At 37.6% G+C, this 14,793-nt stretch overlaps 1 protein-coding gene across 1 annotated transcript in view; it reads left to right on the plus strand.

Moving 5' to 3' along the window:
- Nucleotides 1–14,793, plus strand: part of PAWR (pro-apoptotic WT1 regulator) — a 137,808-nt gene that overhangs the window by 110,996 nt on the left and 12,019 nt on the right. Inside the window, exon 4 of the mRNA XM_069094801.1 lies at nucleotides 1,981–2,015. Within this exon, the coding sequence (XP_068950902.1) occupies nucleotides 1,981–2,015 (35 nt within the window). The remainder of the gene's footprint in view (nucleotides 1–1,980; nucleotides 2,016–14,793) is intronic.

Genomic DNA, 14,793 nt, shown 5'->3' on the forward strand with positions numbered 1-14,793 from the left:
ATAGATAGATAGATAGATAGATAGATAGATAGATAGATAGATAGATAAGATCACTTGCTGTCCAGAAAGGGTCCCACCCTTAATGATTCTTGACTTGGGGTCTTAGCTTATCTGTCACATTGCTCCTGATTTTCCCAGGCTTGGAGAACCTGTCCCTCTACCAAACTGGAATGACTTCTGCCTCAGAAAAGTTTGTTGAAATATTCAGGAATCTGTTATCTGCTTTCATTATGGTAGCCTCCCCAATGGAGACAGATAAGAGTTTGTTAAATGTTGAAATACTGCCTTTCAGTTGCTTTCCTGGTTATAAGAACAGCTGATCACTCAAGTCTTAAAATATCTCAGTTCCAACTGCCAAAGTATAACTAAAGCCATCTTTTCCTCTCCAAGGCCTTCACCTTGTGGATGGGGGTCAAGACTTTGTCTTCCACCTGTGCAGTTGGTCATTTATGCAGCTATGTGAGTCATATTTTTGAGAAAGCTTGATGGCATTTCTGTCAGACAACTTCAGTGTATTGGGGGACATTTCCTTCTACTATTAATGAGTTTTTCTTGGCTTTGCATACATTGGCTAAGCATAATATAGGTATATGTACACACATAGTAATATATAAATATAAATTTATTTTTAAAGCAGCATGATGATGATGATGATGATGATGATGATGAGTAATTATGTGCTCCATAATGACCCAGTGACTTTTTTTTTTTACCCCAAAGCAGGTCTGCCCCTCTATTTGTTTGTCTGCTATCCTGATTGGAAATCTTAGTAGGGTTGTGGGCTGTTCCTTTTAAAGTTTTAGAAATTAGGTGGAATAAGGACATTTTAGAGTCAAACTGGAAAACAAACAGCTTTTTCACTTAATTCTATCCTATTGAGCAAAAATAAAGGGTGAGTGAGTTTGAGAGCCAGCACTAAGAAAGCAAGGAATGGTTGGTAGGTCAGGTGGTAAACTTGCTACCAGAATGTTGAATGACTTCTGTTTGTTAAGGCTTCAGGGTGGATCAGATTTGGAATTAGCACAGTATAATTGTGACGACAGGAAGTTGTTTCTTACCCATTTTATTAAGTTGACAGATGTGGCCATAGGGAAGCCTGTGTGGTCCAAGTGGGTCCAGAGCCAGTCTCAGGGCTAGGGAGGCCTTAGACAAGAGTGGGCTAGGTGATAGGAGACAATTCATTTAACCTTGAAGTATGTTCTGCAGCACTCCAGGGCTCTTGAGTTGCCAACTATGTACTTCTTTGCATTAGTAGTAATTTCCTCACCAGGAAACTGCTTCACCAATAAAATCACAAACCCAGTCCAAAAAAAAAAGTAATACTTGGAGACATCTGCAAAATCATCTGCCCACATTATCCAGTTTTCATTTTTAATTACAAAATTGAGCTGTCATTTTTTAGAAGCTTATTTACAAATGACATTAGGTGTTTTGGGTTTGGATTTTTTTTTCCTCTTCATGCTTGGATACATGTAATATGATGTTCCAAAGTTTATTTGGAATGTTTATATTTCTAAATGTAATGATTGGCAGGTGTTGGTGCACACATGGGTGTACACCTTTCTCCTGGGGAAACTGAAGTTGGGGGAATCACTTGAACTTGGGAGTGTTGAGTTTCAGTCCTGCCAAGCCGACCCATCAGCTCTCCTCCTTAAATCTGACACGAGTGTGGTGGGGGTGGTGGAAAAGGTTCACCAGGTCCCTTTAGAAGGGGCCAGTCAGCCTGGGGCAGAATGAGAACAAGTAAAAGCGTCTGTACTGATGGGTAGTGACATTAGATCTGAGTGGGCCTGGTACTTCTAGCATAGTGAAATAAGTAAGCAAATAAAGCGAAAGTAATGATTGCTATCACCAAATTATTCATTTCAATATTAGGTATTTTCCCCCATTTATCTTTTGAAGCTTACTGTATTAATGTTTGCAAGATGTATACTTGAACAAAATTTCCTAAAATGTGTTACTTTTTTTTGTTTACAATAGGAAACATCTAGGACTGTTTCAAGTAGATATAAAAGGTAAGAAGCTTTTTTTTTTTTTAACATATGTTAATATATGTATATATCGGTATCAGTGCAGGTCCAACACTGTTTTACTTATCTGACTGCTTTCTCTACTATGCTTTGTTGTGTTAACATATCTGCTTATTAAATCTTCTCCCTCTTCATAAACCTTTTATCGAGATAAAATGTATTTGCAAGTATGTCCACACTAACAACTGAAAGGTCTAAGGTTTATAGATGTACTGTTGTGGCCTAATAATTTTGTCTCCGGCCAGCCTTTTTCAATGTAAAGGGGGGAATCAAAGCCAGCCATTCCCAGGATAGACGACAGCCATCCTTCATAGGAGCTATCTATTAGGATTATAGCTGGGACATGAACATTCACTTTGTATGCCTTTCAGTGGAATTATATCCATTTATTTGTTCTATAGCTGTTCACATGCTTCACAAAAATAGATTCTGTTAGCCTTTGTCCTAGGAGGAAGAGGAGACTAAAATAGTCATTTGTGCTGCTGACCTCAAAAGGTTGTTACCTTACTGAGAATGTATATAAAAGCATTTTATAACTGCAAAGTTCTATATAAATGTGAATTGTTAGGATTCCTAGCAATAAAAGAGAGTCAAGATAATTAAATTCAACAAACATTTACCAAGTACCTACCATATGGAAGTCACTGTGCTAGGGTAGAGGGGGTGAGGCTAGGGGAGAGTTTACCAAGATGAATATTCCTTCCTTTTACTGGCCTGTAGTCCAGTAGGAGAGATAAGACATGTAAACAGGTAACTTTAAAACTTCCACGTGTCAAGAATCTGTTTTTCATGATGTGGGCTCTCTTTGCAGATGCAAACTATATCCCTTCCACAACTTAGAGGATATTTGAGAGTTCCTGTGGCTGAAAATTCATTCTCCTGCCACCAGAGTGGTTATGAGCTTCTCCAGACTTATCTGGAGTAGTCCTCTCAGGACTGATGCTTGGTCTGTTTACCTGTGTAAGAGGTGTCAGAGGCTTTCCAGCATGGTAGAACCTGCCACAGTTTGCACCTTCATAAACACACACAGCCTTTGATGCCCACCATGATCACTTCCAAGCCACAACGGAACATAAGAATAGTATCTGAGTAGAAATTTAAAACTGAAGTTATAATTTTTAAAAAGAGAAAATAAAGTAACTGCCATGATACAAAATATGGCTCCCATTTATATAGCGATTTAAGGCTTATAAAGTGCTTGACATAATAAGATGACTTCAGTAGCAATTTAAAACTTGGGGCAGCTAGGTAGCACAGTGCATCTGCCCTGGAGTCAGGAGGACCTGAGTTCAAATCTAGCCTCAGACATTTGACACACTTTCTAGCTGTGTGACCTTGGGCAAGTCACTTAACCTCAATTGCCTTGCCTTCCCCCCTGGAAAAAAGAAAAAAGAAATTTAAAGCTCTATGGTTACATTAAAAAAAATCCTCCCATAATGCCAGAATCATAATGATGCATAGCCATATACCACTTTTAAAATTTGCAAACATTTTTACATACATTATTTTATTTGGCCCTTCTAATAATAATCTTAAAGTTGCTTTTTATTAACTCTATTTTACAGAGGAAGAAAGGACTTTAAAAATAAGTCATAGCAAAACAAATTATCTTTCCATTACTTCTGTTTTCATCTCAGTTGTTCTCAGATAGGTATAAATTTCAGTTAATGAATATGCCAACCTTGTGTGTTCTATAACTGGCTATCACTCAATTACAATCTTTTCAAATGTGACGGATGCAATTTATGATTAATTGACTTCTTTAATACTTCTCTCCAGAAACAATTTTTCCATTAATATTATGCTCCTCAAATTGAGAAAATGCTTTAACTTGGCCACTTTTTATATTTTATGTTTTCTGAGCAGTTTTTATTTGTGCGTTCTTTTTTAGTTCTTGTCTTTTTGTGAACTGGAACATAAAATTGATCATAATGCTCATTTTTTGCTTTTCCCACCTTCAGTTTTTCCTCTCTGTTTTATCCTTTTGCTAATAAAAAAATAATTTTTTCCCCTACTGATGTATGAATGTAAGTTAACAATGAGGGGGAAAAACATATGATCTAGTTTTAATGATTATCTATTTTTTAAGTACCGGGAAGTGTCAACGTATTGAAATTTCTTTCTTTGCCATATTTTAGCAAGTTTTAAAATTGACTTGGGAAGAGATGTTTATTGAAAAAAGTGTCAGATAAGACCCAAGGAATAAGCTAACAGGTAAAAAGTGCATAAAAACTGCATGGTTGAAAATGTCTATGGAAAATCAAGGCTCTTGTAACAAATATCTAAAAATAACTTTTGTAAAGGTATGAGTTTTTGTTTTTTGCCCAAAAGTCAGGTGGTGTTAAGCAAGATTTTTAATTTGATATTAAGAACTCTTCTTTGGGGTTCTAATCGAGGCAGGGAACCAACTCTAGCAGATCATTCAGTCAGTTTTTTTCAGTCTTTGGCCCTCTTCTAATTGTTCAGTCATTTTAGTCATGATTGACTCTTTGTGACCCTACCTGGTTTTTTTTTTTTTGTCAAAGATACTGGAGTCGTTGGCCTTTTCCTTCTCCTTTTCATTTTCTAGATAAGGAATCCAAGGCAAAGAAAGTTAAGTGACTTGTCCAGAGTCACACTGCTATTAAGTATCTGAGGCCAGATTTGAACTCATGAAAGATGAGTCTTCTTGACTCCAGGCCAGGTGCTCTGTCCCCTTGTGCCACCTAGCCTGGCAGGTTGTACCAATCAACAAAGGTCTGGTGGCTTGATTGCATGCCAGTCACGGTGAACTAATAAATCAGGGAAGATTGTTCGTAGGAGGTGTTTACCATTTCATGGAGGAGTCACATTCTGATCCTGTGGCAGAGAAGTCCCAGTGGGCTTCAGTGACATTGGAACTGTCCCTGGGATCAGTAGACCTTAGCTCTGGCCAAAATGTACTAGTTGTGTGACTAGTTGAGTGCAAGTAATTTGACCTCCCTGTTAAGTAAAGTACTTAAACCTCAGCAAAATGTCAGTAATCACACTTGGCTGGTGACATCACAGGATTCAGAGGAAAGTGTTTTGTGAATCTCAGAGCACCTCAGAAATATGACCTTCTGTAACTGTTCAGAAATGTCAACAAAAGATTTTAGACAAATCAAGGCTTCTTTTTGAACATTAGAGTGGTTCATGAAAACCATTGGTTCCCAAATGATGTGCCTACGTCATTACTGTGCTGTGAATCATGCCAGATGAACTGCACAATTTTGGATATTGGGTTATTTCAAATAAAGGAAAATTTGTAAAAAAAAAAAATTTTGCTCAATTATCTGGGGAAGGTGGGTGTATGTTACATATGTATATACACATGTAATGTCAGTTTTTTATCAAAATGTTGGTTAGTTTTACTGATTTCTTCTCCACTCCTTCCCTTTTTTTGTTCTGTCATTAAAAATCAAATACATTTATTGTATCCACTATCCTCAAAGCATGTCAAACTTTTAAAAACAACCAAATATAGCAAATTTTATGAGAGGGAAACTGAGCTTTCATGAATCTCCCAAATATCTCAGAGTGAATGTGGCCAACCTAAATGACCTGAAGGGCTATGATTCCTCATAGCAAAGGCTACTGGGTAATGAGCAAAAAAAAAGAAAAACAAACCAACAGACAGCCACTGATATAAATATCCATAGTTGTGGTATGTGATTCAGATTGATAACAAAGCCTGGCCATCAGATGCTCTTCCCATATTCTTCAGGATTTTACATCCCCTCCCCCCAAGCCTTTGATGACTTGTAAAAAGTTGAAGATATTTGACATAGTGGGTTTTAAGAATATTTGTGTAGTTTTCCTAGCTGAATGGTTACTTAATCATGCTTATAATACTTAGGATTAAAAAAAAACAGACCAAAGATTTTCTACAATATCTGAATTTGGAATTGAGCCTATTATTTATCTTTGTGATCTGCATGCGTAATTCTACATCTGGTTCAGCACAGATGCAAAAACAAAGACTCACCCCCCAAAAAAACAAAAACAAGCAAACAAACAACAGGTAAAGTCAGAAATTCAGGTTTCCTTTGTATCATAATCAGCATTTCCTTAGTATTCCTCTATTTAAAAAAATTAAAAGAAAATTTAAAGGTATAGCAAGTAAATAACAACAGATGTCTTAAAGTTTCTCCATTTGTGAAGTAAAAATAATACTAGAGGGAGCTTAGTATAATGTGTATTTGGAGGCAGGAGGGCAGGGTTTGAAGCTTTCCCGTATGGTTTACTATATGTGTGACCTTTCCTTCTCTGGGACTCAGTTTCTTATCTGTAACATTATGGGTTGGACTTGGTGACTTTTGAGGTTCCTCCTGCCCCAAATTCTCTGACCTTTCAGGGCAGCATTTCAAGACCATCTCTTCCCACTTCCAGGTTTTATGACACTGCTTTCTTTGCCTGTCTTGTCATTCTTTGTCTGTCTCATCATCACTGATATCATTCCCTTGTCCCCCACACCTTACAGATCTTTAAGGGGAAAAAAAAAACTTTGAAATTTCTGGGAAACTGCTAGTCATGACTTTAAAAGACTGAAGATAAGGCGGCCAGGTGGCTCAGCGAGTAAGAGCACCGCTTCCAGTGTCCGGATGACCTGGGGATCAAATCCGGGCTCAGATACTGGCCGGATAATAACTAAATAACTGGCCGTGTCACTTTGAGCAAGTTACTTAACCCCAATTGCTTAAAAAAAAAAAAAAAAGATTGAAGATGAAGTAAACCTCCTACCTCCTGGCCAGGTGGGTGATGGATTAGGAGTGTGTGGGGCCTTTTTTTTCCTTGATGGCTAGTGCTAAAGATGGAAGAACTGTCTAAAAAAAGAAAAGAGTAGCTATAAAACATTAAAAGGAGAAGGAAAAATTCAGAAGGGCAGGTACGAACAGGGTAATTTTGTTACTATCTTGTTTAACCCGTTAACTTTAAGAAAAGAATTATACACAATAGAAATTTACAATTTCATAGCAATATTTTTTCTTTGTATATAGAAATATTTGCTCTGGTAAATTCATAATAATAAAGGGTAGGGGAACCCGGTAGAGCATTTTTTAAAAACCCCAACATACAGTATGATACAGGCCATGCCCTTCTGGAAGGCTGTATTTCATTGGACCTTACTGGTCTATTACCTTAAGTTCAAAATCAGAAAGGACACACTTCTAAGAAGATTAAGGATAACTTCATTACTTTTTAAAGAAAAGAATTAACCCAGCCTATGTGGCTAGGACCTGACTAAAAAGTCCTCCTACCACACCTTTCATTATCTTCCTGTATTTGGCTCTATTGCATGATAGAGTTCTCCAACTATCAGGTCTAATATCAAAGACAATAGGTCCTAGTACCTAATGGTTATGTTCTATTCAGGAAACTTATAGCTGTGGCTTAATCTTGACTTCCCTATTCAGAGTCTGAGGGCCAGATTAATGCTTTCTTCTTAGTTCTTTTGCATAAATTCCTATAAATATTGCTGTTCTTGATCTGGTTAATTAGTAAGCTTTCTAGAATAAGGATCCTGAAGTGAGTTAATTGCATAGTGATATGGTTCTTTTGAGGATAACTTCCCTTCCACCAACAGTGTTTTCAAGAAAACATATTGATACTCTCAAGACTGGGGAAGGAGCTTTAGCTTTCTGGTTGGCAGCTGGCCCTGGCTTGACATGGTATACATCTGTTTTAGGCAATGTATCTGAGAGTTGAAGGAGTATTATATGGCCTTCCTTGAATATCACACAGTAGCTAGATTATATAATGATAGCCAAGGGTCCTATCACCATTGGGAAGAGGTGGGAGAATTGGTTCGACTCAGACTTAGCAGTTGTTTATAATAGGATAGTAGCTAGAATAGGGCCTTGAATATTTCAGGTATATAAATGAATGTTGAATCTAATTGAATTTGTAGTTCCTAATCAAAAGGTAATGGTTATCATTAGGGAAGGTACCTTGAGAATACCAGCACCCATTTTTGCTGGGTGTGGACAGACTTTAAAATTCAGGACTCACAAGTGTACCAAAGCTAGGGTCTGTTAATAATCCAGAAAGTTGAAAATGGGATTTTGATGATCAGAAAGTGGTAATGCTGTGGGGTAGACTATGGTAGGGGTAATCTGCATGAATTTGTATGAGCAAATTCACTGAAGTGGTGGCCATGAGTGAGAAAATGTGGCAAGTTCCCTGACCAAGAGAGTATTACATTCTGCTCCCTCACGTGCATGTGAGTCACATAGCCTCTTGTTAAGGGATGGAATGACTATAGGCTCAGCTCATTTGAGCTAACAGTTCTTTATAGTTGAAGAATTTACTTATTGTCTAGAAGTCCATTCTGTCAGAACCAAAAAAGCTTGAAAAATGAGTTAAGTAGAAACAGATTATAATCAGTGGCCAAGGAGTAAAAGCTAGATAAAAATTGACCTAAGGAATACAACTTTCAATTTAGAAAATTTATGTGGTCTTGTTGGTTGGCAACAGATTAGATTTTAGTTAGTCTAATGTTGGATTAGACTTTGGAAGATGGATATCACTATCAATTGGTTGTGAGTTATGAGTTTAGGGGTGTGTGTGTGTGTGTGTGTGTGTGTGTAAGAGAGAGAGCGAGCGCTTGACATTAAATAAGAGATCACTTGAGAACTTTGGACATTAGGCAATGTTGAGTGTGAAGGGTGAGCTTTGTCTTGATGATCTCAAGTACACCCAAGATAGATTTTTGTTTGTTCTTGTAGATCAACTTAGAAGATCCTTATTAACTGACTCACACCAAGAAACTCCTTTAGAAATGGCTAAAACATAGCCTAGTTATTTAATCTGATCAGAATAAATTTGGTGTTTTCCAAGTTTTGGAGTCATTTGGCATTTGGAAAGGAAAAGGACAGGAAGTGGATCCCAATTGTATAATTGTTTTAAAGATGAGAATGAGTGATTTTTTTTTTAATGCAGTGATCAAGACATTGCTTCACCACTATGATAATTTTTATTTTACCCCTAAGGGAAGTATCTTTACCACCATTGTTTAAAAAACCAGTCATACTTGTTGGATTACACATTGTGTTTTGAGAATCACTCAAGAATCTTTTGGGTTTTGTCAATCAGAACCAAGCCTTGGAAACTACCAGAATTCTTCAGAGATGAGAAGCCCAAGCCAAACAGGTCCAAAGGCCTCTGCCAGTTGGTGAGACCGTATAACCCAGTATTCTCAAGACCATGCTTCTTGAGCCCTTTGTTGCTATTTTATGGGAAAGTTAATTGTTTTTGAGTGAAGGAATAACACTGCCAGATCTGTTACTAAAGAAGCTTATTTTGGTTACTTATGTAAAAGAGATTGGAGAGAGGTAAAGCTGGAGTCTGGGAGACCTGCTGGGAGCATCTTAGAGGAATCTGAGTGAGAGGTGATAAAGACCTACGTTAGGGTGGTAGCAATACAAGTGGGGAGGAGATGTGGGTGAAGTATTAGGAAATTTGCGTTTTGGGGATTTGGCAGTTGATTGTTTTTTCAGGAGCAGAGTGGGGGAAAGGGAGATCTGTTCTTAAACTTTCCTCCTTTCCATTGGAACTCCAGCCTAACTGGGTTGCCTTCTTGATACTCCTCATATATAACTCTATCCTCTGCCTCCTTGTCTGGATTCCCCAGTTTCTTTCAAGGCTCAGCTCACCCACCATGTACTACATGAGGCTTTTCATCATCCCTCCCCTCATAGTTGCTAATGTCTTCACCTTCAAATCACCTTTTGTTGTTGTTTGGTTGTTTTTCAGTCATGTCTGACTATTCATGACCGCTTTGGGGTTTTTTTTTCTTGGCAGATACTGGGAATAGCTTGTCATTTCCTTCCCCAGCTCCTTTTACAGATGAAGAAACTGAGGCAAACAGGGTTAAGTGACTTGTCCAGGGTCACATAGCTGGGAAGTGGCTGAGGCCACATTTGAATTAAGATCTTCCTGACTCCAGGCCTTGTACTGTGTCACTTAGCTGCCCCTCAAATCACCTTTTATCTATCTGAAATATATTTTGTATGTGTGTGCATATATGTATATATGTGTAGATATATGTCTATGTCAGATAGGTAGTACATACTTAATATAGTATAATCTATAGATAAGTACTATAGTATAGATTTCTGTCAGTAGGTACTTAATAAATATTGATTTATTAAGAATCAGTAATGACACTCAGATCTTTTTTCTTTGGTAGTAGGCAAGAAAGTATAAGATGGTATACATCAATAGAAATAACAAAGTTGGGGCGGCTAGGTGACTCAGTGAATATAGTCAGGCCCTGGAGTCAGGAGGACCTGAGTTCAAATCCAGCCTCAGACACTTAACACAAAACTAGCCATATGACCTTGGGCAAGTCACTTAACCTCAATTTCCCTACCTTCTCCCCTCCAAAAAGCAAAATAAAATAAAAGAAATAACAAAGTTGGGGGAAATAACTTAATGAGGAATTTAGAAAGTTAAACCAATATATATCATCTGGAAAGCTAAATACACTTTTTAATTTGGAGGCTTTAACTCATATGAAATATAGTAGACTTTTTTATCTTTATCCAAACAACTAGAAAGCTCAACCAACTTGATTTTTTTCCCCCGAGGAAAAAAATTGTTATTAATGAGCTGGAAATATGGAAGGACAAACAAGCTAATGTATTAAAAAGCAATTTTTGTGCATGTCTTAGGATCTGTACAGATTGTACCCCATCCACTGCTTTCTCCAAAAAGCATTTTTGGATTTCCCCACTCTCCAGTGACCTTTCTCCTTTTGGATCTCTAAAGCACTTTACTTTTTTTTACCTCTTAGTACTTGGATTATTTTGTATTATGGCTTTGTGCAGGTTATATCCAAGTACTAGATGATAATTTTCACAAGTGTAGGGATCTTATATAAACTTTAAATCTTCTCTGGAACCTAGAATATGGTCTCTGCACACAGTAGGTGCTTAATAACTGTTGAACATTAAATAAGTGAGTAATTGACTCGTACTTGAAAATAAGCAGTAATCATCATAATGACCATAAGATACCAAGGTACTTCTGACAGCTCAGAGCAAGATTAAATTATGTAATTATGTGCAGTGTAAGTTTACCATTGACCCTTGGTTCTCAGAATCTGTGCCAGCTGACTGCAAGTCTTGTCAGGTTCTACCATGTTGGAAAGACTTAGAGTACAAGTCTTGGGACAGATTGTGGCTGCTTTCCAAGGATCAGCCTAGCTAAGGATGGGGAAGCTCATTATCAGGAGATGATGAATTCTTTGGTGGTGACAGCCCATAAAACAAAGAAAAATACCAAGTGGTTTTTTGCATTATGTCTTCTGATTCTACATTGGCTGTGTGTGTGTGTGTCTGTGTGTCTGTCTGTACATGCATGCAACATGTACTTGTTTCCCCCAGCTAGATTGTAAAATTCCTGATTAGAAGGACTGAAGGTAAGGGGTGCTAGCAATACACAGTTTTTAGTCCTGTAAACATGAATAAAACTGTTGGTACTTCAATTTGAGATACTTGTTTAACCACGGTAAATTATATTCTTATAATAAAATTAGAAGACAAGAAATTGCTATTAGATGGAAGAAGTCTGGTCTGCAAGTTCTCCTTGATAAGGCAGATAAAGAAGTTGGTTTTATTGTATATTCAGAGGCAACAAGAAACCTTTCATGAGATACTTAGTTATCTTGCTTTGCATTATTTAGACTGACAATAAGCAAAAAGATTACCATGAAGATACTTGCAGCCTGAGTACCAGCAACTGTTGCAGAGGACGGATAAGGAGCAGAAACAATTTCTGTGAAGAATGGGTTAGTGAGACCCTCCAAGTGAAATCAAAATATGTTTCAGTGATTAATGGTGGCAGTTCAAAAGTGGGCATGGAAGACAACTCCCCCAAAAAATGTATTGCAAGAACTAGCTCGTGAATAAGAAATGAAAGCGGCTAAAGATAATCCAGAAGTTTCACTTCTATGCAGGAACAGTTTCTTCAAGAATAGTCTGGAGGAATTAAACATGACAAGAGCAAAATCTCCTCATGGAAGGTGAAACTGACCAGATTTTAATAGGAAACAACTGGATTAGACCATCAGTTTTTCTACAAGCTAGGGTTAACAACATCAACACCAAAATAGAAAATGAACATGAGAAGATCTGGTGTTCAATGAAAATAGCTCTAACCAGACCTATTCAAATGAGCTGTTGAATCCAAAATATGGGAACTGTTTAAAGGAAAAGACATCAGTATTGCCCAGAACCATTTCCTGTTGATGTTGAATTAATGTAAATCACCACAGTGAGGAAATCTTTTAAAGAACCTAGAAACCAATTTACTCAGTCAAAACTAAAGTTCCTTGCCAAGGGATGGGAGATAGCATATGAGGCCACTACCAATTTGGAATATCTTAACAGAGGATAGTTTTGGAAAATTATAGGTAGTAGCCTCTCAAAAAACAGAAGCAGTTGAGGGAAAACTAATTTATAGAAGGCTTACTAAGTGATCCAGTTAAGCCAGAACATCCTAAACACTTTTTAAGATAAAGTATTAAGGAAGACAAGAAAAATTCTCACACACTCATGAGGCCTGTCAAAATTTTTCTAACAGACTTTTCGCCACCTTTGAGTAGTGGAGCCCACTACATTTGGGTTGCAACAGCATTGTCTTCTTTGTTCTGCATGAAGTATAAAAGGTCTCTAAAGAAAATAAAGAGCAAGTGGACCTAACCAAGTATATAGAGAATTGTTTCTGGTGCTTAAGACAGTACAGTTTTAGAGATATTAAGAGATTGATTCTCAGACTTTTTTTTAATAGGGCGTTGGAGGACAGAGATACCAAATACTTAGAAATAATCATGAATTGTTTTATTTTGCTCACTGATACTACTGAAAAGAGATCCCCCCAAAAACCCCCAAAACAACTAACAACAAAACCCAATAATGACTACCAATCCATATATCCATCACCCCAACTTCACAGAATCTTAGAGAATAATATTCATCTATCAAAGGCATCTTTGATGAAGGTTGGGAAAGACTTGACAGATTTTTGTGAACAATGTTCTGTAGATTTGGAATAGGTCAGTAGCTCATCGTATTGCCTTAGTTTTTTTCCCTTAACAAAGACTCTGTGTGTTTGTGTGTGTCTTTCTGTCTGAATGTTTGTCTTTGGATATGTTAATATCAAATAAGGGCATAAAACAGGGAGATAGATGATCAACACAGGTGTTTGCCAGTCATGGCAGGATCCCAGTTGGAGGAGGGATCCCTATAGGTAATGAGATATTCTAGATGCTCCTTTTTGTGGTTGACCTGGCAGGTAGAGACAGAAAGAGATACACAAGAGGAGGAGAGAATATGTCTTCAGTATTTACTATATGCCTTGCATTGTGCTAAGTGCTGGATATGCAGATACAAAGGAGCAAGACATCCCTATTTCTATCTGGGGTGGGGGTTGAAGAGAACAGGTGATGAAGAACATCTATTGTGCTGATTACAAAATGCTTTGAGGTAAACAATCCACAATAGTCCTCGATACATATATCTTAGAAACTGCAGATGGGGAGTGAACTGGACTAGAATTGAGTAGGGAAAAGAAGGGGTTAGATTACATTTTAGAACAGACAGTGTTTTTCATAAAACAGAAACCCAACTTTTTAACCATTTTTTATACTTTCATTGATGACACATGAGTTTGAATCATGCATGAAGCCTTTCCTAACCACCCCAAGTACTAGAGGGTCTTCCCTCCCAAACTACCTTGTACTTACGTTGTACATATTTGTATTTATTAGCTTTATGTTGTTTATCTCTCTAAACACTTGTACTTGTTATTTCTTTTATTATAACGTGAGCTCATTGCAAATAGGAGTTATTTCATTCTTTGTACTTGCTTGCCTAGCATCTAGCACTTGGCTGCTGCTTGATAAACAAGTACAGTTTTAAAAAAAATTGATAGGCTGATTTGAATACCACAGTCTCTTAGGATTCACGATAATGGGTCATCTTATATGTGTGTTGGAGGTGAGTAGGCTGCAGCATATAACTAACAATAATATACACAAGAGCATACCAGTAAATATCATTGGGAGAAAAGGAGGTGACCTGGTTGTTCATCTCAGGCATCTAAGTGGCTTACTAAATGGATAAAGTGCTGGACTTGGGAGTCACGAAATCTGAATTCAGATCCCTTTCCCAGACACTTACTTACTAATTGTGTGATTCCTCATTTTCCTTATCTGCAAAACAAGACTGGACTCCAGGGACCCTTCCAGCTCTAAATCTACGATTCTCTCATCCTCCATAAGATATGTCTATGTCCATGGCAGGCAAGAGACAAAACAAAAGGCAGGGAATCAGAATCAGGCAGACATTTATGAGGAACTAATCTGTTCAAAGTGGGTGCTCCCAGTGATTGACGCTGTGGAGGAAGGAAGGAGTAAAAGACAATAATGAAACAGCCCCTGTTCTCAAGAAGCTTGTGTCCTATTGGAGAAAACAATGTATACATAAATAAGAACACACAAAGTAATCCCAAGCTGGAGACAGTACCAGCTGGGAAGAACAGGAAAGGCACCGCGTAGGAAGTGTTGCTTAAGCTGATCTTTAAAGGAAATTGGGTATTTTAATAGGTGATAAAGGATGGAGAAGGCAACTAGGCGAATAGAGCGATGGGCCTGGAGTCAGGAAGGCTCATCTTCCTGAGTTCAAATATGGCCTCTGACACTTACTAGCTGTGTGACTCTGGGCAAGTCACTTAACCCTCTTTGCCTCACTTTCCTCATTTA

This window comes from Petaurus breviceps, unplaced genomic scaffold (assembly GCF_028583685.1).
Source record: "Petaurus breviceps papuanus isolate PSGF00001 unplaced genomic scaffold, PetGlider_PUasm1.0 221, whole genome shotgun sequence".
NCBI lineage: Eukaryota > Metazoa > Chordata > Mammalia > Diprotodontia > Petauridae > Petaurus > Petaurus breviceps.